The following is a 25,921-nucleotide window of genomic DNA, read 5'->3' as shown; positions in this document are numbered from 1 at the left end:
TAGATGTATGGAATCAGAATTAGCATTTTAACAAGTTTACAATTAGAATTCAAACAAAATTTGTATGTACACCTAAGTTTGAGAAACACTGTTACAGAGCAGACAGCTTTGCACAGAAATGAAGCTGAGTAACTGTTTCTCCTCATACTTTATTTAGAATCTAATACCCAAGACAGGTTAGTGATTTATGTTGCAATTTTGGAAGGATGTCTGCTGAATTAGCTATTTTTCGATTATTTTTTATAATGTAATTTATAAGTGAGTTAAGGCTCTCTTTCTCCTTTTTCCTTGTTTTCTCTTCCCTATTGTCTTTCTGTTTCTCTTCCCTCTCTCTCCTCTCCTCTCTCTTACTTTCTGCACCTAACCCATCTGGAAACCTGGCACAGCTAGCAGAGAAACTGAAGCTATCAGATCCTCTGGTTTTAGAAAGACGCAGTGGAGACAGGGACCTAGAGCCAGACTGGCTAGTGCAACTTCGGAGGCAGCTGGAGGTGAGTGGGGTTGGAGCCAGGGCAGTGGTGGGGGGCGGGTGTCGGTCTTTGTTTCCCTCCTCCCTCCCCTAGACATGGAACAGGTAGGCGCTGACATTAGCAAGTCCCTGGTCCCCATGCCTCGCCGTGGTCTCTTCCATCACCCATGAGGCACAGTTGGTGTCTGGGGAAGGGGTGGGACTCAGCTTCCTTGCCGCTGCTTGTCCCTGTGTGGAAGCGTTTTCCTATATTCACATGTGACACGTTGGGGCGCTCTTCCCAATCACTCTTGACACCCTTCCCTGAGGCCCCAGAGAATATGTTTCATGACCATCAAAGCTTCCCCATCTCTGCTAGGAACAATGGATCACAGTGGACCAGTGTCACTTTCATGTAATGTGGGGCAATTGCTTAAAAGACTTCTGAGTCTTTTCTTTTTTGTTCTGACAATTGCAAAAGCTGCTGGTTGTAATTGGAACAGTAATTGGAACAGTAATTGGAACAGGGCCTCCTCCATTTTCTTTTTCCCATTCTGCTCTGAAGGAAAGATAGGGTGGATTTTTTGAAGCACGCGCAGCCTTACCCCTTCTATCTGCTGCAAGTGCTGAGGCCTACAGTTTAGTTCTTTCCATGCGCTCCTTCCTTCAGGGGAGGGTGGATGACTCTGGTCTCCAGCCATCTCTGCCTGTTCTGGGCAGAGTTGGAATCCCCATCCACATGACCCCCCAGGCCCCTAAGCATACGAGTGTTTCCCTTACCTTGTCATCCCCACTGGAAGTTTCTTTTTGGCTTAAGTTTTGAATCACTTTGTTTCTCTGTTCTTGTTTTTCCTTTGTGCCGCTTAAAAGGAATTTTACTTTATTTTAAATAGCAAAAGATAGCAGGAGACACTGGGGATCCTCATCTTACTCGCTCAGATATTTCGGGAGCCAGAGGAACAACAACAGGTACCCAAAATGATGAACTGAGCATATACATAGCTGATGCTCAGGATCTGATTCTACGAGACAAAGTAATTCACAAAATCACTCGCCCTTCCCTTCCCAGGGTGCCTGTCTTGCCTGTGTAAATCCACCCCGTTGTCCAGGCGCCTCCTCCACACAGCTCCTGCCAGCCTCACACATACCCAACTCTTCTAAATTCCCTCAGTCTGAGAGCGTCTGCTTCACGATTCAGGTTTTTAAATACCTGAGTGTTTTTTGTGTTGCACTGTATTGTTAGCCAATTCTTTCTCCTATGTTAACTTCTCTCCAGCTGGATACATTTCTTGAGTCCAGAGATTGTGGTTCATCGGTATCATATGTTAGTGTTGGGGATGTCGGAAGTCCTTAAGAGTTTTGAGCTGGCAATTGCCAGATGACTGTGGAATAAGGATGTTTCAGTGTTTTCACGGCATCTCTACTCTTCCCTTGGGATGCTTCCCAGTGGTGGGTTGGCAGGCACCATATCCCTGGTTAACTCTGTACTCTTTCCCCAAGTTCCCCAACAGTAGGGTCAGGAAAGGGCCCTCATCTCTTCCCAGCCCTGTGTCCTTCCTCAGGCATGAGCAAAGGGAAGGGAGGGCAGGGCAGGCCTTGGCTTCTGTTTCTCACTGTGTAGCAGGATCTGTAAAGGTGGGGGGTGGAGGAGAGCTAGGCTGGGTGCCCGTGGATGTTGCTTCCCCACAGCCTGGTGTCTCCTGGTGTCCAATGGAGCAGGCGGGTCGGCCACTCATGCCAGTCCCGTGACCAATCATGTTATAGGTCCACACCTTAGTTTATGTTACCAGTCAGGTCTTTTCCAGGGCAAATGTACTCTGATTCTTTAAGAACAAAGCCATGATTTCTGTGAGCTGGTTTAGGTTTTTAGCTGGAAGCTTTCTAAGTTTTAAATACCCAAGTCCATTAGGAAGTCCTTAAAGAAGAAATAATTTATCAAAAATTAAAAAGATGTGGAGTTAGATAGGATGGTAATTTCAGCCCTCCCAACCCACTGGCTAGAGGCTCAGAGATCATACAAGGTAGTGTTAACTTAAAAAAAAGGTCATACAATGTGTACATTTGGAAAGGAGACTTTATTTCTTACAAAGGGTTCCAGCCTGCAAGGTGGCCATCCCACAGGCTGGGAAGTATAGCCAGGCACTTTGAGGGAAGGAGAGGTAAGACAAGAATTTAAGTTGAATGGGTTGATCAAACATACGTATTTAACAGGTTATAGGAGGAGCTGTGACTATTCACAGAGGAAGTCCTCACACATGCCTAATGAGCTAACATGCATGTAAAACACGACCCATGTTCACCTTGGGGTGAAGACTTATCCTTTAAGCGTATTACAATTAGGCCTTACCTGTCAAAAGGTCTTTTCGGGACACAGAAGCACTCAAGTGGGGACCCTCTGTAAACTGGCCAGACCCAATTCATGGTTGGTGGTCTTCTTATCTGGAGAAAGTTACTGAAATCAGTCTTGTCCAACCACAGCTGTGGTTATGGCTGATAGAACAGAGGCTCATTTAGTCAGCATTTGTGAGTGGAATGAGTTGTAATTGTTTTAACATTGCTCATCTCAAGGCCAGTGCTTGCTGAGCTGCTAGAGAAAAAAACCTCGTGGCCATGAGGACACAGTTTATTTTTAAGGTGCGGGACTTAACCGTTGCCTGGCAGGGCTTTAGGTTCTGTGTATAATTTGGTATCTTATGGCCACCAAGCCATAAGATCTGTTAGTCTTAAGATCTCGGTTTTAACATTAATGCTGGTCAGTTGTGTCTAAACTACTAAAGAGAGGGGGTATAATGAGGGGTGTCTCACTTCCCATCCTGTCATGCTGGGAACTCAGTTTTTAAGGTTTTTCTGGGGTCCCCTTGTCCAAGAGGGGGTCTGTTAAGTCAATGGAGGGGCTTAGGATTTTATTTTTAGGGTACACTAGTGAAGGAAACAATTCTGTAAACAGCAATGAGGGTGTTACCATCACTCTGTGTTTTACTTGTCATCATGTTATTGGAAGGCACGTTAGATAGCTTGTCCTTGTGACTGCTTTCCAGAGAAGACATGAGCAGGAACGTTTCTGGTGTGATCAGTATGCAAATGCCACATTTCAGGTCTCACTTCTTTACCTTCATTCTATGTCCTTAGAAAACACTTTCTACCAGGACTTTTCTGGATGTCAAGGCTACTCTGAAGCCCCTGAGTACCGCTCAGCTCTGTGGCTGATGCTTGAGCAGACCTGCCTGCCCCAGCCCAGCCCACAGCAGCCCTTCCCTCTCCAGCCGGGCTCCTACCCAGCAGGAGGGGGTGCAGGGCAGACAGGGGCACCGATGCCTCTTTACTCAGTTCCTGAGATCCACCTACCAGGAACTGGCAGCAGCGTGGCAGTGACAGAGGCCCCTGGAGGAACAGTCTGGGAGGAAACGCTGCAGACACACCTGGGCCCTGGTAAGACCTGGCAGCTAGGGTGGCCACGTTGAGTATAGGGTCTGGGTAGGGAGGAAGCAGGAAAAGGGAGGTGCTGGGACCAGTCAGAGGAGGTTGGGTTGGAGCTGGGAAAGACACAGATGCGGGGGTATGTGCCTGTTACTGAGGGCCTGCTAGTTTTCAGCCACTATACTGGTGCTTTGCATATATCTGAAGGAGATTGCTGTCTTCCAGCCCAGTCCATCTCTCCTCTGGGTACAGCAGGGCAAATGGAGCGACACCTGCCATCCAAATGATTACATAGTTTCTAGGAGAGAGATTACAGGATGGAGAAATAGAGACCAAGTTCTCTTTCTCCAATCATCCTGCACCCAAAAGCTTATTATCAGGGTCTCCAGCAGAAACCCATGTGTCTGTCTTGGTCCCGAGTTTTTTCAGGCTCATCAGACCTTCGACAGCAAGGGCTAAGTATGGGTGAGCAATGCTGAGCGATGCCAGGGAGATGCTGGAAGTCACCTAGAATGATTAGATCTTAGACCTTCCAGGATTAGGTCCTGTCCAAGATGGAGGCTCACATGGAGAGGAAGGTGGTGGAGGATCCCTGTGACCTCGCTTGATGCTGCTCTGATTTCCAAGATTCCCGAAGAGTGGCTGTGGAAGTAGAGGATGAGTTGAACAGCATGTCCTGGGGTGGCTGGGATTGAGCTGAGCCATGTGAGCATTCTTTGTATTTGCTGTGATTAGCTTGGGCTTATGGACTCGGAGCTTCTGCTGCAGTTAAGAAAGCTGATTGTGTCCCAGTTAGTCTTCTTCAGGATAGATGGGAAAAGCACAACTTCCTATTGCTATTTCCATTTCTGTTTGTGACTCAGGAGAGAACACAGTGTCTCAAGAAACCTCCCAGTCTCCTGATGGCCAAGAGGTCATTTCCAAACCACAGGTGAGAGCACACAGCATAAAAGATACCACTGCCCACTCAAACACTTCTGGTTTTCACCAGTTGCCCTGGTTTCTTGGCCACATGCAAGCTCCTCCTCAGCGTTGCAGCAGCTTTCTCTTCCACATCTCGCCATGCCTCTTCCTATACCAACTCCTGGGAGCTGGGCGGGAGGCTGTGTTCTTGTTTACACTCAACCCCACCAACCTGTGTCCACAGGGTGAGAGGGAGCAACTGAGCTGGTTTGTTTTGGCCTCTCAGATCTCTGTTACCTCTGACATCTTCTCAGTGCTGCACAAAACACTTGCCATACCCTGTCCTGCCATGGAAGACTGTTGATATTTCCTTGTTTTAATTTTTACCTGGCTTTATTTCAAAGAAAGATCTGTGGTAGCTGTGACAGTGCCTGCCTCTGTCTTTTCTCCTCAGTTAGGCTCTAAGGTCCTGGAGGTGACCATGTCTGATGAATCATTCTATTTAGCTCTGATTGAACACACCTCTGCCCTCAGCAATGGGCAGTGTTGGTCCCGAACCTAAGGCGTTCTTCAGCTTCTCCTGGTTGGAGGGTTACATCCTATAACTTTTTAAAGTAGAAAAACGGGTACAGGTCTTAACAAACTTCTATGGTTTTCTGTTTTTTTTTTTTTTTCCTGACTGAAAAGTGGTACATTATTGTTATAGAAAAATCTAAAAGTGAAGTATCATATAAAGAATCAAATATCACTCAATCCAACAGTCAAAGTGCTTTTCTTTTCTTACACTATTTTTCTGTATATGCATATGTATACACACATATATGTATATCTGTATATACATTATACACATATACATGTTTTTAAGTTGCTAAGAACATATGTATGCAAAGCTTTATTTCCTGTTACTTAACACTATATAATGAGATTTTTCTGTGTCATTCATAAATATGATTTTTAAAATTATACTTTATGTCGTAGGGTACATGTGCACAACATGCAGGTTTGTTACATATATATACATGTGCCATATTGGTGTGCTGCACCCATTAACTCGTCATTTACATTAGGTATATCTCCTAATGCTATCCCTCCCCTCTCTCCCCCTCCAACAACAGGCCCCAGTATGTGATGTTCCCCTTCCTGTGTCCAAGTGATCTCATTGTTCAATTCCCACCTATGAGTGTGAACATGCAGTGTTTGGTTTTCTCTTCTTGTGATAGTTTGCTGAGAATGATGGTTTCCAGCTGCATCCATGTCCCTACAAAGGACACGAACTCATCCTTTTTTATGGCTGCATAGTATTCTGTGGTGTATATGTGCCACATTTTCTTAATCCAGTCTGTCATTGATGGACATTTAGGTTGGTTCCAAGTCTTTGCTATTGTGAATGGGGCCGCAATAAACATATGTGTGCATGTGTCTTTATAGCAGCATGATTTATAATCCTTTGGGTATATACCCAGTAATGGGATGGCTGGGTCAAATGGTATTTCTAGTTCTAGATCCTTGAGGAATCGCCACTCTGTCTTCCACAATGATTGAACTAGTTTACAGTCCCACTAACAGTGTAAAAGTGTTCCTATTTCTCCGTATCCTCACCAGCACCTGTTGTTTCCTGACTTTTTTTTTTTTTTTTTTTTTTTTTTTGAGATGGAGTCTCACGCTGTTGCCCAGGCTGGAGTGCAGTGGCGCGATCTCGGCTCACTGCAAGCTCTGCCTCCTGGGTTCACGCCATTCTCCTGCCTCAGCCTCCTGAGTAGCTAGGACTACAGGCGCCCGCCACCGTGCCCGGCTAATTTTTTGTATTTTTAGTAGAGACGGGGTTTCACTGTGGTCTCGATCTCCTGACCTTGTGATCCGCCCGCCTCGGCCTCCCAAAGTGCTGGGATTACAGGCTTGAGCCACCGCACCCGGCCGTTTCCTGACTTTTTAATGATCACCATTCTAACTGGTGGAGATGGTATCTCATTGTGGTTTTGATTTGCATTTCTCTGATGGCGAGTGATGATGAGCATTTTTTCATGTGTCTATTGGCTGCATAAATGTCTTCTTTCAAGAAGTATCTGTTCATATCCTTTGCCCACTTTTTGATGGGGTTGTTTTTTTCTTGTAAATTTGTTTGAGTTCTTTGTAGATTCTGGATATTAGCCCTTTGTCAGATGAGTAGATTGCAAAAATTTTCTCCCATTCTGTAGGTTGCCTGTTGACTCTGATGGTAGTTTCTTTTGCTGTGCAGAAGCTCTTTAGTTTAATTAGATCCCATTTGTCAATTTTGGCTTTCGTTGCTATTGCTTTTGATGTTTTAGAGATGAAGTCCTTTCCTATGCGTATGTCCTGAATGGTATTGCCTAGGTTTTCTTCTAGGGTTTTTATGGTTTTAGGTCTAACATTTAAGTCTCGAATCCATCTTGAATTAATTTTTATATAAGGAGTAAGGAAGGGATCCAGTTTCAGCTTTCTACTTATGAGCTAGTTTTTCCAGCATCATGTATTAAATAGGGAATCCTTTCACCATTTCTTGCTTTTGTCAGGTTTGTCAAAGATCAGATGGTTGTAGATGTGTGATATGATTTCCGAGGCCTCTGTTCTGTTCCATTGGTCTATATCTCTGTTTTGGTACCGGTATCATGCTGTTTTGGTTACTGTAGCCTTGTAATATAGTTTGAAATCAGGTAGCATGATGCCTCTAGCTTTGTTCTTTTGACTTAGGATTGTCTTGGCAACGCGGGCTCTTTTTTGGTTCCAAATGAACTTTAAAGTAGTTTTTTCCACTTCTGTGAAGAAAGTCATTGGTAGCTTGATGGGGATGGCATTGAATCTATAAATTACCTTGGGCAGTATGGCCATTTTCACGATATTGATTCTTCCTATCCATGAGCATGGAATGTTCTTCCATTTGTTTCTGTCCTCTTTTATTTCGCTGAGCAGTGGTTTGTAGTTCTCCTTGAAGAGGTCCTTCACATCCTTTGTAAGTTAGATTCCTAGGTATTTTATTCTCTTTGAAGCAATTGTGAATGGGAGTTCATTCATGATTTGGCTCTCTGTTTGTCTGTTATTGGTGTATAAGAATGCTTGTGATTTTTGCACGTTGATTTTATATCCTGAGACTTTGCTGAAGTTGCTAATCAGCTTAAGGAGATTTTGGGCTGAGACAATGGGGTTTTCTAAATATACAATCATGTCATCTGCAAACAGGGACAATTTGACTTCTTCTTTTCCTAATTGAATACCCTTTATTTCTTTCTCTTGCCTGATTGCCCTGGCCAGAACTTCCAAAACTATGTGGAATAGGAGTGGTGAGAGAGGGCATCCCTGTCTTGTGCCAGTTTTTAAGGGGAATGCTTCCAGTTTTTCCTCATTCAGTATGATATTGGCTGTGGGTTTGTCATAAATAGCTCCTATTATTTTGAGATACGTTCCATCAATACCGAATTTATTTAGAGTTTTTAGCATGAAGGGCTGTTGAATTTTGTCAAAGGTTTTTCTGCATCTATTGAGATATCAGGTGGTTTTTGTCTTTGGTTCTGTTTATATGCTGGTTACGTTCATTGATTTGCATATGTTGAACCAGCCTTGCATCCCAGGGATGAAGCCCACTTGATCATGGTGGATGAGCTTTTTGATGTGCTGCTGGATTTGGTTTACCAGTATTTTATTGAGGATTTTTGTATCGATGTTCATCAGGGATGTTGGTCTAAAATTCTCTTTTTGGTTGTGTCTCTGTCAGGCTTTGGTATCAGGATGACGTTGGCCTTATAAAATGAGTTAGGGAGGATTGCCTCTTTTACTATTGATTGGAATAGTTTCAGAAGGAATGATACTGGCTCCTCCTTATACCTCTGGTAGAATTCGGCTGTGAATCCATCTTGTCCTGGACTTTTTTTGTTTGGTAGGTTATTAATTATTGTCTCAATTTCAGAGACTGCTATTGGTCTATTCAGGGATTCAACTTCTTCCTGGTTTAGTCTTGGGAGAGTGTAAGTGTCCAGGAAATTATCCATTTCTTCTAGGTTTTCTAGTTTATTAGCGTAGAGGTGTTTATAGTATTCTCTGATGGTAGTTTGTATTTCTGTGGGGTCAGTGGTGATATCTACTTTATCATTTTTTATTGCATCTATTTGATTCTTCTCTCTTTCCTTCTTTATTAGTTTGCTAGCAGTCTATCAATTTTTTTGATCTTTTCAAAAAACCAGCTCCTGGATTCATTGATTTTTTGAAGGGTTTTTTTGTGTCTCTATTGCCTTCAGTTCTGCTCTGATCTTACTTATTTCTTGCCTTCTGCTAGCTTTTGAATTTGTTTGCTCTTGCTTCTCTAGTTCTTTTAATTGTGATGTTGGGGTGACAATTTTAGATCTTTCCTCCTTTCTCTTGTGGGCATTTAGTGCTATAAATTTCCCTCTACACACTGCTTCAAATGTGTCCCAGAGATTCTGGCATGTTGTATCTGGTTCTCACTGATTTCAAAGAACATCTTCATTTCTGCCTTAATTTTGTTATGTACCCAGTAGTCATTCAGGAGCAGGTTGTTCTGTTTCCATGTAATTGAGCGGTTTTGATTGAGTTTCTTAGTCCTGAGTTCTAGATTGATTGCACTGTAGTCTGAGAGACAGTTTTTTATAATTTCTGTTGTTTTACATTTGCTGAGGAGTGCTTTACTTCCAACTATGTGGTCAATTTTTGAATAAGTGTGATGTGGTGCTGAGAAGAATGTATATTCTGTTGATTTGGGGTGGAGAGTTCTGTAGATGTCTATTAGGTCCACTTGGTGCAGAGTTGAGTTCAATTCCTGGATATCCTTGTTAACTTTCTGTCTTGTTGATCTGTCTAATGTTGACAGTGGGGTGTTAAAGTCTCCCATTGCTATTGTGTGGGAGTTTAAGCCTCTTTGTAAGTCTCTAAGGACTTGCTTTATGAATCTGGGTGCTCCTATTGGGTGTATATATGTTTAGGATAGTTAACTCTTGTTGAATTGATCCCTTTACCATTATGCAATGGCCTTCTTTGTCTCTTTTGATCTTTGTTGGTTTAAAGTCTGTTTTATCAGAGACTATGATTGCAACCCCTGCCTTCTTTTGTTTTCCATTTGCTTGGTAGATCTTCCTCCATCCCTTTATTTTGAGCCTATGCGTGTCTCTGCATGTGAGATAGGTCTCCTGAATACAGCAAACTGATGGGTCTTGACTCTTTATCCAATTTTCCAGTCTGTGTCTTTTAATTGGACTATTTAGCCCTTTTACATTTAAGGTTAATATTGTTATGTGTGAACTTGATCCTGTCATTATGATGTTAGCTGGTTATTTTGCTCGTTAGTTGATGCAGTTTCTTCCTAGCATCGATGGTCTTTACATTTTGACATGTTTTTGCAATGGCTGGTACATTCCAACATGGAATGGTTGTTCCTTTCCATGTTTAGTGCTTCCTTCAGGAGCTCTTGTAGGGCAGGCCTGGTGATGAGAAAATCTCTTAGCATTTGCTTGTCTGTAAAGGATTTTATTTCTCCTTCTCTTATGAAACTTAGTTTGGCTGGATATGAAATTCTGGGTTGAAAATTCTTTTCTTTAAGAATGTTGAATATTGGCCCCCACTCTCTTCTGGCTTGGAGAGTTTCTGCCGAGAGATCTGCTGTTAGTCTGATGGACTTCCCTTTGTGGGTAACCCGACCTGTATCTCTGGCTGCCCTTAACATTTTTTCCTTCATTTCAACTTTGGTGAATCGGACAATTATGTGTCTTGGAGTTGCTCTTCTTGAGGAGTATCTCTGTGGCGTTCTCTGTATTTCCTGAATTTGAATGTTGGCCTGCATTGCTAGGTTGGGGAAGTTCTCCTGGATGATATCCTGTAGAGTGTTTTTCAACTTGGTTGCATTCTCCCCGTCACTTTCAGGTACACCTATCAGACGTAGATACAATCTTTTCACATAATCCCATATTTCTTGGAGGCTTTGTTCATTTCTTTTTACTCTTTTTTCTCTAAACTTCTCTTCTTGCTTCATTTCATTCATTTGATCTTCAATCACTGATACTCTTTTTTCCAGTTTATCGAGTCAGTTACTGAAGCTTGTGCATTTGTCACGTAGTTCTCGTATCATGGTTTTCATCTCTATCAGGTCATTTATGGACTTCTCTGCATTGGTTATCCTAGTTATCCATTTGTCAAATCTTTTTTTCAAGGTTTTTAGTTTCTTTGCACTGGGTTCATAGTTTCTCCTTTAGCTCTGAGAAGTTTGATTGACTGAAGCCTTCTTCTCTCAACTTGTCAAAGTCATTCTCCGTCCAGCTTTGTTCCATTGCTGGCAAGGAGATATGCTCCTTTGGAGGGGGTGAGGCACTCTGATTTTTTGAATTTTCAGCTTTTCCGCACTGCTTTTTCCCTATCTTTGTGGTTTTATCTACCTTTGGTCTTTGATGATGGTGATGTACTGATGGGATTTTGGTGTGGGTATCCTTTCTGTTTGTTAGTTTTCCTTCTAACAGTCAGGACCCTCAGTTGCAGGTCTGTTGGAGTTTGCTTGAGGTCCACTCCAGACCCTGTTTGCCTGAGTATCAGCAGCGGAGGCTCAGTTGGAAATGCAGAAATCACCCATCTTCTGTGTTGCTCATGTTGGGAGCTGGAGGCTGGAGCTGTTCTTATTTGGCCATCTTGGTGCCCCCTATAAATATAATTTTTAATATTGGCATGGCAAAATTCATTTTATGAAAGTAGCGCTATTCATTCATTTATTCAAAATATTCACTGAGTTCCTACAATGTGCCAGGCCCTGTCACAGGGGCTGGGGTGGCATCAGCACGTCAGCCCAAGCCTTCCCTCAGGTGCTCAAGTCTAGTGGAAGTGACTAAACATAGACAAGTATATGCGCCAGGCATCTCACTTCAGACGAGTGGCCAAGGAAGGTGTCACTGAGGAGGCCTTCAAATGGAGATCAGGATGGAGCATGGAAATGAGCCAGGTGAATATCTAGCAGAAAGGCGTTCGAGGCAGAGAAACAGCAGGACTGGAGGCCCTGCAGTGGCTCCCTTGGTGTAGTTAAGGGAGATCAAGGGAGCCACTGTGCCCTGAGAGTGGGAGCAGTAGGGAAGAGGGCTGAGAAAAAAGGCTGGAGGGCAGCAGAGGCAAGCTTACGGGGGGCCTCCATGACCACAGTAAGGAGCTCGCATTCTGGTTGATTATTCCCGTGCTGTCGTTAATCATTGTGAGTGTTGCATCCTTTCCCCTCCCTCCCTCCATTCCTCCTTCCTTTTCTCACTCATATATAACACACAGTGCTGGGCATCCTAGTATATAAGCCCTTGTCTATGTCTTGAATCATTCACTTAGGAGAAATTCCTCGAAGGAAAGCCAGACAGTGTACCTTTAGCCTTTGCTGTGCCATTTACGAGCTGGGTGACCTGAGACAGGTTGCTTCACCTTTCTGTGCCTTAGTTTTTTCATATATAAAATGAGATAATAATAGCAGCTAGCTCACAGGACTATTGTAAGGATTAAATGCATCACTACATATAAAGCCCTTAGAACAGTGCCTGGCACAAAGTCAACACTATATTCATTTGAATAAAAAATAAAGTTTTTTTCTTTATTTTGCCAAAGTATTTCCTAAGGTTTGTATCAATTGTGTTTTATTGAGAGTGAAAAATGTAAATATTACAGAAAAGGGCAATATGTCGTGTGACTCCACCTATGTGAGACACATAAAATAGGCAAACTCAGAGACAGAAGTGGCATGGCAGTGACCAGGGCCTGGGGGAGGGGCAAATGGGGAGTTATGTAATGGGGATGATGAAAAAGTTCTGGTGACAGCTAGTGGTGATGGTTGTACGACACTGTGTGTATACTTACTGCCACTGAATTGCACATTTAAAAATAGTTAAAATGGCAAAATTTATTTTGTATCTATCTTACCACAACAACAAAAAAAAGTTAATGTAAAGGGATGTGGGTATATTTTACCCCCCTCTGGTGCATATGTTCGCAGTTGATCTTGAGCAAGTCTGTTAGGAAATGAGCTCTAAGACGAGTTATGTTTGGTGGTTGCTACATTCTCTGTTTTCTTTGGGGGGGCTTGTGGGCCTCTGTGGGGTGTTTTCTGGCCCTCTTCATCTCCAGCAGTAGCAATCCATAACCCCTGCTCCAGGCCTTGGCATAGTTCTGAAAACTGTATGTTTCTGGAGAGGTGGCACCACAGACGAAGGTCTGTAAGATTAGGGACAACATGGGCTTGGGCTCTGACTTTATCCTGTGACCTTCAGCAAGTCATTTTTCACGGCTAAGCCGTCCTTCCTTTTCAGTACAATATGATTCTGAGAGACAATCCCACTGCTTCTGAGCAGGTCAGGTGAGGGAGTATGTGCACATGTGTTTGGTAACCTGTCAAGTGCCATGCAAATGTGAGTTCTTTCTTTAATTCCAGACACCGCTGGCTGCCAGAGCACCAAGTATTTCTGAGAGTTCCACCAATTCAGCCAAAGAGGATGAGGAGGAGTCCTCCGATGAGGCTGATAAAAACTCTCCCCAAAATACTGCCCGGAGAGGCAAGCTCGGAGATGGGAAGGAGCATACAAAGGTGGAGGGACTTGTTCTTCTCTCCCCGGCCTTCCTCCCCCTGCCATTCCCTTCCTTAAGGGTGGTGCAGACTTGGAAGTCTGGGCTCTGACTGTCACATGGGGGTGGGTTAACCTCATAGTCAGGGGGAGAAGCAAACCTGCAGGTCATAAAATGTCCTCTTCCCCTTCCAGAGCTCAGGGTTTGGCTGGTTCAGCTGGTTTCGATCGAAGCCCACCAAGAACGCATCTCCCTCTGGAGAGGAGGACTCCTCGGACAGCCCTGACTGTGAGGTAGGCTCTGTGGAAGGGAGAGGATGCCTCTCTCTGTGGGTCTTTCAGAGGGAGCTGCCTTAGCACCTAGGAGCTCTCAGAGCTGGCACCTGACTCCACCCCAGGCCACACGAGACAGAGGTTTTGTGACAGAAGATGGTGGGAAATGAATTGGTCCTGTGGGGGCAAGGCAGATTATAAAAGCTTTAAAAAGTTAGGATGAAGAAATGTAACTTTAGAGGGTCAGCAGGAGGGAGCTAGTGTGGATTACTGAGCAGAAGAGTGGGATGAGGAGAGGGGGTTTTGGGGAGTACCCAGCAGCAGTCTGCAGCAAGGCCGCCATCCTGAGTGTGGGAACGCAAGTGGGTGGGCGTGAATTTGTTAACCACCAATGTCGCCAATGCTATCTTTCTTTCTCCACAAAGCGGGAGACCCCCAGAGCATCTTCTCCCCACCAGGCTGGCCTGGGCCTCTCACTGACACCTTCTCCTGACTCCCCTCCTCTGCCAGCTCTTAGCGCCTTCTCCGTGGGCACAGGTACCGCCACCTCGCGTCCTCTGGGCCATGGGTGGTCCCCTCAGCGCTCCCAAGGGTGGGGGTGCCTTCTGGGAGTGGGGACCCCCAGTCCTGAGCAGAGGAAACAGCTCTGACTCATTGCTTTCCAGGTGGGGGTGAAGGCCAAGGATCCACATCCAGTGGGGAAGCAGCTGCGGGCGCTGGGGTTGGAGGCTTGTCTGGACCTGAGGTGAGCAGCCCCTGGGCTGGAGCCTCGGACCCCAGCAGATGCCTGTATGTGAGGACTGAACCTTCAGTGTGGACAGTGCTGACTCCTGGGGAACATGAGAAATGCTTCTCTGCTGTGTTAGTTTGCTCAGGTCGTCATAGCAAAGTACCACAGAACGGAGGCTCAGACCACAGAAACCTAATTTCTCACAGTTCCGCAGGCTGAAAGCTGAGGTCCAGGTTTCTTTTGAGGAAAAGATGACCTGGCTTGTGCCTGGCCATCTTCTTTCTACGTCTTCACACGGCTTTTCCTCTGAGCATGTCTGTGTTCAGATTTCTTCCTCTTATAGGGACATCAGTCATACTGGATTGGGCTGCCAATATGACCCCAATTTATGTTAATTGCCTCTTTAAAGAGCCCATCTCCAAATGTTGTATTTTCATGTTTCTCCAAACATATGTTTTCTGAGGTACTGGGGGCTAGGGCTTCAACATGTGATTTTTTTTTTCTGGGAACACATTTCAACCTATAACAGCTTCCTCAGGGGAAGCCTGGGGAATTGCCTTTTTACCTGTCCCAGGAAGAGGCAGAGTTCACTGGAGACCTTGTCCAGGGCTATGGTAAATTCTTGATGAGTTGTCCACATTAGTATGGATCTCATATCTATTGCTAGGAAAACATTTTTATTTCTTTAAGCCTGGTTAGATAACGCTTGTATAATTTTAGGCCTTTTGAAGGTTATATTACTTTTTATGATGGTATCAGTATAATTTGTTGAGGCTTTTTCTTTTTGTCAGTATTGCCACTCCAGACCCACGGGTTGGATGTGTCCACTTGAACCATGTTGGCTTGCTTGAGATTCCCTGAGTTCTATTAAGAAATCCTTCTGATATGGTTCTCTTTTAAAACATTTCAGTAGCTTTTGGGGCCCAAGTGGTTTTTGGTTACCTAGAGGAATTATATAGTGGTGAATTCTGACATTTTATTGCACCCATCACCCAAGCAGTGTTGGCATGGATGTGGGTTGTACCTAATGTGTAGTTTTTTTTAATCCCCGACCCTCCTCCCACCCTTCCCCTTCTGAGTCTCTGAAGTCCATTATGTCGCTCTGTATGTCTTCACGTACTCACAGCTCCCCACTTATAAGTGAGAACATATGGTTCCTGGCTTTCCACTCTTGTGTACTCCACTTAGAATAATGGCCTCTGGCTCCATCCAAGTTACTGCAAAAGACATTGTTTTGTTCATTTTAATGACTGAGTGTATTCCATCGTATATGTATACCACATTTTCTTTACGTGCTCATTAGTCGATGGGTACTTAGGTTGGTTCCACATTTTGTAATTGTGAATTGTGCTCCTATAAACATACTTGTGCAAGCGTATTTTTCAAATAATGATTTCTTTTCTTTTGGGCCGATACCCAGTAGTGGGATTGCTAGATCGAATGGTAGTTCTACTTTTAGCTCTTTAAGGAATCTTCATACTGTTATTCACAGAGGTTGAACTAATTTACATTCCCACCAGCAGTGTAGAAGTGTAGAAGTGTTCCCTTTTCCCCACATCCGTGCCAACATCTATTATTTTTTGACATTTTAGTTATGGTCATTTTTGCAGGAGTAAGATGGTATCTCATTGTGGCTTTAATTTGCATTTCCCTGAAGATTACTGATGTTGAACATTTTTTTCATTTGTTTATTGGCCATTTCTTCTTTTGAGAAATTTCTGTTTATGTCCTTTGGAGAGTCGATAAGGAACTCAAAGAAATCACTGAGGAAAAAACCAAATAATCCTGATATGCTTCTTGAAAGCCTCAACGTTCTGGAATCTGGGAGGCGGGCACTGATGGGATTTTCCATGCTTTTCTATCACAGAGTGTTTCCTTTGAGCTCTGCTCCAACCCTGGTGTTCTGCTTCCTCCACCTGCCTTAAAAGGGGCTGTTCCTCTTTACAACCCGTCTCAGGTCCCTCAGGTAAGGAAACCCTCAGGGGGAGGGGCTGGCCAGGAGCACAGGTTTTGGATTAAGGAGACCTAGGTTTATCATCCCAGTTTGCCATTTATGATATGTGAGTTCTTGAGCAATTGGAGAGTCTTGAGACTGTCCAATTCTCAGTTTCTGCATCTATAAAATGGGGTCAGTAGTAGCTAGCTCACAGATACGTATATGAAGGGCCTGGGACCCAGAAAATGATCAATAAATGTAGTTACTCTTAATATCGTATTTAAATTTTAATAGCTCTTGAGATGTGGGAGACACAGTCGGTGTTGGCATCAGTAGTGTGGGTGCACTGTCAGTCTGTCCTGGGGATAAAGGGATCACTGGAAACTTTGAGAGAAGCTAAGTTCCCTGTTTCTCAGCAAACTGGGTAGACTTAGCTCTGCTAATGTCTCCTTTGGCCTCCTCTTTTTATAAAATCCAATTTCTTTTCACCATAGTTGGGTGAAGGTGTTGGGTGGAGGTGGATAATTAGAACACAACCTTGGGAAATGTTCTACACAGAGGCTCAGGGTGCCCTAGCTCCATCCATCCAATCAATCCCGGGCAGAGTCATGTTTGGGGCTGTACTCAGTGTAATATTTGTTCTTCTTTTCCAGCTGCCCATGGCCACTAGCCTGAATCGGCCAAATCGCCTAGCTCAGCGTCGCTATCCCACTCAGCCATGCTGAGAACAAACACGCGTCCCAGGTTCATCGCCGCAACTTTGCTTGCTCTCCTTTTCTCAATCTCCCAGTCCCTCTCTACCATACTGGGACCCTCAAGAGGTTTGTGTCAGCCTGATGTCTCCACCAGGCACTGAGAAGGCAAGAGGACAGGATCTCTCAAGACACAGCACAATTCAGTCTCTTAAGATTAGCTTCAGAATGCCGGAAATTATTTCATCAGGTGGAAGGTCTGGGTCTAATAGCAGACTGCACATGAGCAGAGTGACATAGTGGTGGCACTTATGGTGGTGGCTTGAGAGCCTTGGGGAAATTAGGGCCCTAACAGCTAGAATCAAAGATGGGACCACAGAGCCCTGTAGCAGGAAATGGGAAGCGGGGGAGGGGCAGGAGCTCAGAACAATGTTCTAGACCAACTTGGACTTCTTCCTGTCTTAGTAATAGACCAATGGCTCTACTTAGCAAAGTTTTTATACTGAAACTTGATTACTACTGCCCTTTATAATTTCCTCTTCAATGATACTTCAGCAGTTTCCCTCTTGGTCCTAGTTTTGTGCACATTTTTTTTTTTAATGTGGTTCAGATTAATTATATTTCTCTCACTTTCTTAGCTGGTCCTATTTTTTCACATTCTGGCATGTGGCTATCAAGTTAGATTGCTCTAGGCATCCTATTGTCATGGTAACTACTGAACCTAATGATGCAGATGGATGGCACATCAGTATAATAAATGATGGAAAGCGGTTCCTAAAAATTCATCCCCTTTCATAAGAGGGGAAGAATGAGTGCCTGATATTGTTAATACCTCCCTTTCTACCTCAGGCCTTTGCAAATTGATGTTCGGAGGGTCACTGGAGTGAGAGGGAGGAGGGGGGCGTCTTGGAAATTTCCATTTCTCTTTTCAAGCCCGAAATAGGAATGACTCTTGCTGTTTGTCAGATTTGCTGAAAATTGCTCCTCACAAAGAACATTTTTTTGTACATGTAATTGTAAATACAGGTTTAGTACGTTAATGTTCTGTAGTTCTGATGTTGATAATAATTAAACCCAGATAATTTTATAGCAAGTGCTTGTCTCTGGCTGATTTTTGCAGAGGAAGACAGTACATTGGTGGTCTCTTCCCTGAAGTCTTTCTAATAATGATTTTATTGTGTGATCAAGTGTGAATAGCTGGAAAGAGCCCTTTGTTAATGAAGAATCTAGGGACAGATCCTCTTAACTTCTAAGTCTACTTTAATGTTATTCTTTTTCCAATTTAAAAAATATGAACAAAAAGCTCCTCTGATGCAAGTCAGTCACTTTACTAACTAAACTAAATGTTGTGTATTTTGTTCCATAAAAAGTTGTTTTAACCTCTTAGATTAAATTAGAAAATGTATGCATAAATGTTTCGCACCTGGAGGGCCCTCAGTAAATGCTATTCCCCTTTTTTCCTTAAAAGGCTGCTACTCCTTCAATTTGGTATGCTGACATCCAGTGGTGGTGCTGTGGCATTAGTGTGTGAGTTTCACAGGAGCCACACTGCCTAGTCTTGCATGCTGGCTCATCTGTAGCTCACCCTGTAACCTTGGGCAAGGTTACCTCACTGTCTTGTGTTTCAGTTTTCTCATCTATAAAATTAAGATGATAATAATCATAGTACCTGCCTTATAGGGACATTGCAAAAATTAAATGAGTTAGGCCCTTAGAAATGGGCCTGGTATATGCTAAGTACGGTTGGCCCTTGAGCAAACTGAGTTTGAACTGTGTGGGTCCACTTGTACTTGGATTTTATTCTGCCTCTGCCTGTCCAAGACAGTAAGACCAACCCCTCTTCTTCCTCCGCCTCAGCCTACTGAATGTGAAGACTATGAGGATGAAGACCTTTATGATGATCCACTTTCACTCAATGGAGAGCCCATATATTTTCTCTTTCTTATGATTTTCTTAATCATGTGTTTTTCTCTAGCTTACTTGAAGAATACAGTATATAATACATATAACATATACAATATGTGTTAATACACTGTTTATGTTATCCGTAAGGCTACCAGTCAACAGTGGGCTATCAGTAGTTGAGTTTTTGGGGAGTCAAAAATCATATGTGGATTTTTGACTTTGCAGGGCTCAGTGCCCATCATGTCCGCATTGTTCAAAGCTCAACTGGACTTTATTATGGTGTCTTTTATTATTAATTTGCAATCTAATAAGATCTTGACTGTTTTTTGGGGCCTACCAGATCTGACTATAGATTTTTTGTTCTTGATATCTGTATAGGACAGGGATGATGATTAAAACATACTTCTCAATATGTGTCATTGCCAAGTCAGTTTCTCTTCCTGCATCCCTTCTAACACCAACGTTAGGCCATGAGGCTTTGTGCCCAAGGGAACAATGGTGTAGGGGAGGTCCTGTCCAAGAAATAAAGCACTTTAGGGAGGAGAGAGTGCAGACCAAAGAGGAAGGCGCAGGCATCGGATGCCTGTGTCCTCTCGTCCTCCTCCTGTTAAGAGAATTCATGGAATACCAGTGGCTACTGTTATGCTCAACAAAGCAAGCACTGAGTTTAGTTACCTCCCAGCCAAAGGAATACAGAGCAATGAATATACTTTGTGAAGAGGAAGAGTAAGGGTTTCTATGCACTAGAAAGGGAGGAGGTTCTTGGTGTTTATGGTAATTCATAATTTAAAGGTTTTACTCTGGCAAAGTCAGAATGTGTCTATTAATCTGTATATGCTTGGTTAAAACAAGCCCAGTTGCTCATTGGTTAGGTTAGGTCCAGTAAGGGTCTGAGGAGCTGGGGTCACTCCCAGTTCTTAGTTGCTCATCTGTGCTGTTTGGGTAGTGGTGGTGGTATTGCTAAAGGTCATGGTTATTTTACAACTTCAACTGGTTAAAATCTGTTTTGGTGAAACAAGTGCAGCTGTCAGAAGAAAATATTGTTTTCTCCTTTTATAAGGTGGAGGCTTGGGAAATAGAGTAGGTTGTGACAGATATACACTGCTATGAAAGGGAGCACACTGGGCTAGTGGCCCTTTCCTCTAGCTCCCCTGGTAACCTTGGGAAGGGAGGCTGCAAGACTTGAGGAGAAGCCGGCTTTGGCTTGGCAACGTGTCCAATGTGTCTGGGGAGCCATAGCAGCTTGGCTTTGGGGATCTGAGGCAGAGCTCTGAGCTCCCTGAAGCCTGCTGTAGGGTAGACTGTAGCAGGGAATAATTGCATAATGACCCCAAAGGTCAGATGGGACAAGTAGTCTCCCAAAAGGCAAAAGGTCAGGAGTGGGCCAGACAAGCCACCAGCAATGAATAGGTCACACTGTGAAGGTCATAGCCCTCTTTTCCGTCACCGTGAGCTGTTTGGGGAGAGAGAATGAACAGAATTCTCTTTCTCTCTCAAAAAATGAATTATCAAAAGACATGGTATGAAAGGGAAGAGCCTAAGATATTATTAATTGGCAAGTTTGTTTTTTCACCTGCTTCTCAACAGAGTCCAAGCTTGGAGGAAGAATAGGTCAGTCATACGAAATAAACCATAGTTTCCTTGAAAAGCTGAGTAGTAGTGGGCAAATTTTTGATTCTGCCATATACACATAATTCAATATTTATATGAAAACATTTAAGTGTAATGTTCTATAATTTGAAAGTGAACAAACCACTAAATTCCATTTCAGGGTCTGTATCACATGTTACCATTCCAGCCCTCTGTCTAATCCCCTCATGTGGCTATAGAGCTGTAAATGAGCCGCGAGTCCTCAGTCACCTGTGTGTCCTCTCTGTTCAGCCTTCTCACAGGCTTCAGGTTGCTCAGGATCAAAGCCTCTGCTAGCTTTGTTTTACCCTAGAAAGTCTCTTTCTTTTTGGTATCTTCCTCTGAGTAACCAAGAAAAGGAGCGGGAGACTGCATCTACTTCTTCACTAAAATCAGAAGACTTTCTACCCAAGACGGAATGTGCAAAACCCTCTTTCTGCTTGAAAAGAATAATAGGTATGTAATTTGGGTCTCTCCAATCACGTGAGTTTCTCTCTCACTTTTTCCACCAGAGAGTGGAATGGAAGTGACTTTTCTCCTCTTCTATTTGCTGCCTTAAGCTGGAAATTGCATGAAGCATGATCTGCAAGCAACAGAATGTCAGGTACTTAACTGAGGTTGTCCCAAAATGTGGCCTCAACAACAGCCTGTTTTCATTTCATTAATTGGCCATACTTATACCAGGCATCATTCATTCAGGTCCTTTAGAAATGGTTTCTTAATGAGATTTAAAGTTACTCTGAACAAGAATTAACAGCATATGAAAATGTTTTCATTACAATTGTGCTAGGTAGAGAAATCTTCCTATGCTTTCTTCCTTTTTGTATATTCCTGTTTCCAGATAATCAGGGTCAACAGCAGTTTAGGTCAAACTCAAATGACCTTTGCCAACTGTTTGTTATTTTACTGTGAGATGTTTTCCTGGCCCTTACCTATCTTAGAGAGAGCCAGTTAACCTACCCAATTTTTAAAGAATTCTTAACAGAGTGGGATTCCATGGCTTCCTTTGAGGTTTCAGCCCATGGTTCCTCAAACATTAGGAAGCTATTTCTAATACTTTCTACTCCAATCACTCCTGTGACTCTTTAAGACTCTTAACTGGTCCTCAGCAGAGATGGAAAACAGCTGCTCACCACCACCTGTGCCTGGGAACTCGTTCACATTTTGGAAGGTCATTGAGTCATGCCTCAGCTTATGAAATGAAGTCTTACAAAATGGGGTTTTCTTCAGTAGAATTGGAGATTAAACCAGATAAATGCTAGGAGTCTTTTGGTAGCTCCAGTGTTCAGACATCCTGAATTTCAACAATAATAGTATAACATTTATTGAGTATTTTGTGTCAGACACTTGCATTCTATGTGTGTATACTTTCTATGCAGTATATAGTATTGTGATTTCAACATATATTAGGAACAAAAAAACTGAATAGAGAGGTAAGGTAACTTGCCCAAACATACACAGCTAGTAAGGATGGAGCTGGAATTAGAATCCAGGTAGTCTGATCTCAGAATCTGGGCTTTTAGCCACATTGTCCCTGGACATGTGTACATTCGTTCACTGATTTATCAAATATTAATTGAATAGCATGTCAGGCATTGCTGTTTTCCCAACAAAAATGGTTCTGACACTTAAATACTTACAGTCTAGTGGGAGAGACAGACATGTAAACACAGAAATTTCTGCATAATGTGAGAGCTGTTCTAAATATATGTACAAATAACTTTGTAGCTTCAATCCCTTAATCATATATGAATTTCACATATTTATATAATTTTGAGGGAAATATGTAATATATTCAAATTATATCATCCCTATAGGTTAAGATGGAGGTGAAGTTCACTGCTAGCTATGTAGAGTAGCATATCTGTTGGCCAAGTTTAAAGTGGCTTTAAGATGTGGTGGATGCAGACAAAGTCTGGATGAACAAGGGTAATAGTGTACTGTGATCACAAATACCACCATGATCTATGAAAGGAGGATGATCTGATTTAGACTTGCCAAATTGCTACTGCAGAAATTCTTCCCGCTTCTCCATGCTGTTGGTTTGGAGGCAGGAAAGGACTGTGAATGTTGCAATGGAACACATTTGAAGGCAAGAGCCCTGGTGAGGAGTGTATATGGTTTCATGTGTGTGCACACGCGTGGGTGCCATCCATGAGGCTCCTTTCGGAATGTCTCTTTTCACCTAATCTCCACTCCTAGCCTCTTTCACTTCCCCTTCCTCGCAATTACTCTTTATTTCCAAGGGAGGATTACCCAGAACACAGCCTCTCCATAAAGCATCTTCCGAGTGGCTGATACTACGAAGACTCTGTGAAGTCCCACTTACCAGCACAGGATTGTGTCAATACATCCAGACTTTTGGCTAGCAAATTTTAGCTAATTTTATGTTTCCCCAAACTGGTTCTTAGAAATCCAAGACCTTGACTTTTAAAACTTGTCTCTGAGTTTTAAGGGCTCATTTTGGAATGTAAAAGATAATCACTGTTTTTCATTATTTTAATGTTCTACGATCATGATTTGGGGTCATGTGAAAACCTCACTGTCCTGGAGTGAAAATAATTTGAGTTTTGTGCGTCAAGATTTCATTCCACTTCTTTGAGTATTTGGATAAATGCCCATGAATTAAGTAAGAACCAATGAGAGACTTACAGTCATGATTTCTTTATTTAATTTTTCAGCTGCTTCTCTTTGCAAACAACAACAAACCAACCCCAAGCCCACAGATGGCGTTAGTCATCCTAATAATACACATCAGTTAAAACTGTGAGTTGGGATCCAGCCTCATTTGCTTTGAGCAACAGGTATATTCCTGACGAGTTGCAGATACATTGACATTTTCTAAATCAAATTAATTTTTAAATGCACTGGAGTAGCTTGCAATTTAAAGGTAATTGATGTTAAACCCCTGAAATAAAGAGTTATTTATAAAGAAAACAATTGTTCCCATTTTCTCACTTCGTAGATGCTGACTTTGTAGTCTTGGGGGAAGACATTGTATTAAGAATGAGAAGACTTTCAGTTCCAGGCTCACATTTTCTGCTAGCTAGATGGTTGACTTTAAAAGTATGTCCATTGAATTTCTCAGTGCCCCCAAACATCTCAGCTAAAAACTTGGCACTTGCTCAATCAACAAACATTTATTTAGGATCTTCTATGGGATACATAGGTGAGATCAAAGTCCTAGCCCTCAAAGGGCTCACAGATGAATTAGGAAACTAATAAGTGATTCAGGGAAACCCAGGATAGTCGTTTCTCCGGGCGCCCTTGGTGTGTCATGTTGCCCCACTCTGCCTACCACGGAAGGAGGTTGTCAGGAAGGCTCGGAAGGAGGGGGCTCTATCAGTGAAAAAACCATGGTCCAGAGAGGTTAATCAATTTTCCTAAATCCTCTTAAAGTTCTGATTTCCAGGCTGATGGTCTTTTTCTTCAAATAGGAGACCATAATTTAAAATGTAAAGCTTTTTAATTATTACATTGAGGGTACATTTGTGGTTAATAAAAACATCAATATAATAACTGAGATTTTGTGCCAGGCATTTTATGTAAGAGGTTACATGTGTTTATTCATTAAACTCTCTTAATGGCCCTAGGAAGTAGATATTTGGAAGATGCTAAGGCACAGAGTTCAAATAACTCATCCAACGTTACACAGCTAATGATGGAACTGGGAGAGCATCGAGGCAGGTACTTTACATATGTTGTCTTTAATCCTTAAAACAACTCAGAGGGGGGTTTGATTAGCTCACTTTATAGATCAGGAAATGGAGGTGCAGAAAATGTAAGTAACTACCCCAGAACCACACATAGAAAGTGGAGGACCTGGTATTTGAACTTCTGCAGTCTGGCCTGTACCCTTATCTCTTGTTCACTTAATTTAAAGTGGGTGGACCTGTACTGCAATACCAAGTAGGACCACTGACCTTTATTCGAGTCTCGTGCTGTCTTAGCTAGGGTGATTCTGTGTGCCTCTCTTTCCCAAGTACAACCAAGGGATATTATTTGTTGTCTCCAGCGTTTATGTGTATGCCTATTTTTTTCCACTAGACTTATGACTTTCAGGGACTGGGATGATATTATAACTTACTTATTTTTGTATTTCTGGCACCTTGCACAGTACCCATGCCTAACAAGGGCTCAATATTCAAAACAGAACTGGGTGAATAATTTCCCACCGTGAGAACTTCAGGAGAACTTGCAAAAAATGTCCACAAATTATATTTGGTCTAGAGATTATCATGTGAAGTCATTCTCTTGTTAGAGTTTGATCCTTTTCTGCATCTTTAGAAGCTGATACAGGTATTGGCATGTGGTAAGTGCTCAAACAAAATCTGTGAAGGGATGAGTGGCTTAGTAAGGGCGGGCAAAATGAAAGGATCATCACAGCTTCTGAGAAACTGTCCGTGAAAGAGATGATGGAGGTCTACGGAAGAGGGAGTCTAGTGCTTCGTCCCCAGGCCAGCGACATTTGTGGCAGCTGAGGGAAGGGAAGCGCCCTACTTGAGGTCAAGGCAAGTGATGTCCTGTATCTACAACTCCTCGTTTGACCCTCAGGGGCGCTTATGTCTGGCAAAAGCATTTCTTGGTTTTAAAAGGTAATTCACCCCTTTACAACCTGTGTAATTGCTATTGGAATGCTTTGCCCCGCTAGTGTCTTAATTAGGTCAAATTTTAAACCAAGGGCTTTAAGTTAATGCTGTATTTGCAATTCTAAGGCCCCCTTCTCTCAGCACTGCCAGGAAGCACTCACATTTTTTTAGAGATGGAGACACCCTGATAAGCCCATTTGGGCACTCTTCTAAGGGGGTAGGATGGGAATAGGGGTCCAGGGGAACTAGGCCAAAGGAGATGTGTGTGCCAGGAGAATCATCTAAATGCTTCTAAAAAGAAAATTCAGTCTTGAAGTTATCCTGCTCCAAGTATTGCTTGGATAATTGCAGGATGCAAGGCTCTTTGCATTTGGTTAAATTATATAGTTCTGCTCTCTCTGTGTTAAAAAAACCCACTTTTTATTATCTGCCTTTTATCAAGCAGACCATACCCCTAGAGTTACACCCTTCCTCTCTCCAGCATGCCACCCCAATAATGAGATAACCATCCACTAAGAAAACAAACATAATATTAAAATTATACAAATACATAATCCCCAACCCAGAAGGAAGGGAGCAACTGCCACCTGGTACCAAACAGCAAACAGTATAATATTTATCCAGAGCAGAGGGTTCCCCCAACAGGCTGTAATTCCTCTATTGGGTGGGGCAGGGGGTGAGGGGTCAAGGGGAGGTCAGTGATGAAAATCACCTCCATAGGCCTGGTCTAAATAGGTAGCAGGTGGAAATCAATTCAGTGAACTCAATGTTTCTGTTTCCTGTCTCAGGACACACTCAGGAGGCACCTGAGGAGTCCATCAATCTGTCACTGGAAAGGGGAGAGGTGGCGGGAGAAAGGAGGTAA

General features: G+C 43.0%; 1 protein-coding gene across 3 annotated transcripts in view; it reads left to right on the top strand.

Moving 5' to 3' along the window:
• Nucleotides 1-25,689, top strand: part of LOC105484484 (SEC16 homolog B, endoplasmic reticulum export factor) — a 69,901-nt gene extending 44,212 nt beyond the window's left edge. For 2 of the 3 annotated variants that reach the window (XM_071076098.1, XM_071076100.1), the window contains exons 17-26: nucleotides 387-491; nucleotides 1,342-1,417; nucleotides 3,578-3,877; nucleotides 4,729-4,796; nucleotides 13,173-13,325; nucleotides 13,498-13,596; nucleotides 14,001-14,112; nucleotides 14,241-14,320; nucleotides 16,173-16,271; nucleotides 16,895-25,689. In XM_071076098.1, the coding sequence (XP_070932199.1) occupies nucleotides 387-491; nucleotides 1,342-1,417; nucleotides 3,578-3,877; nucleotides 4,729-4,796; nucleotides 13,173-13,325; nucleotides 13,498-13,596; nucleotides 14,001-14,112; nucleotides 14,241-14,320; nucleotides 16,173-16,271; nucleotides 16,895-16,966 (1,164 nt within the window). In that variant the 3' untranslated portion in view covers nucleotides 16,967-25,689. The remainder of the gene's footprint in view (nucleotides 1-386; nucleotides 492-1,341; nucleotides 1,418-3,577; nucleotides 3,878-4,728; nucleotides 4,797-13,172; nucleotides 13,326-13,497; nucleotides 13,597-14,000; nucleotides 14,113-14,240; nucleotides 14,321-16,172; nucleotides 16,272-16,894) is intronic. The other variant, XM_011746138.3, reaches the window with a different exon arrangement.
• Nucleotides 25,690-25,921: the final 232 nt, after the last annotated feature.

This window comes from Macaca nemestrina, chromosome 1 (genome assembly GCF_043159975.1).
Source record: "Macaca nemestrina isolate mMacNem1 chromosome 1, mMacNem.hap1, whole genome shotgun sequence".
Lineage (NCBI taxonomy): Eukaryota > Metazoa > Chordata > Mammalia > Primates > Cercopithecidae > Macaca > Macaca nemestrina.
This window is presented reverse-complemented; position numbering and strand designations above follow the sequence as displayed.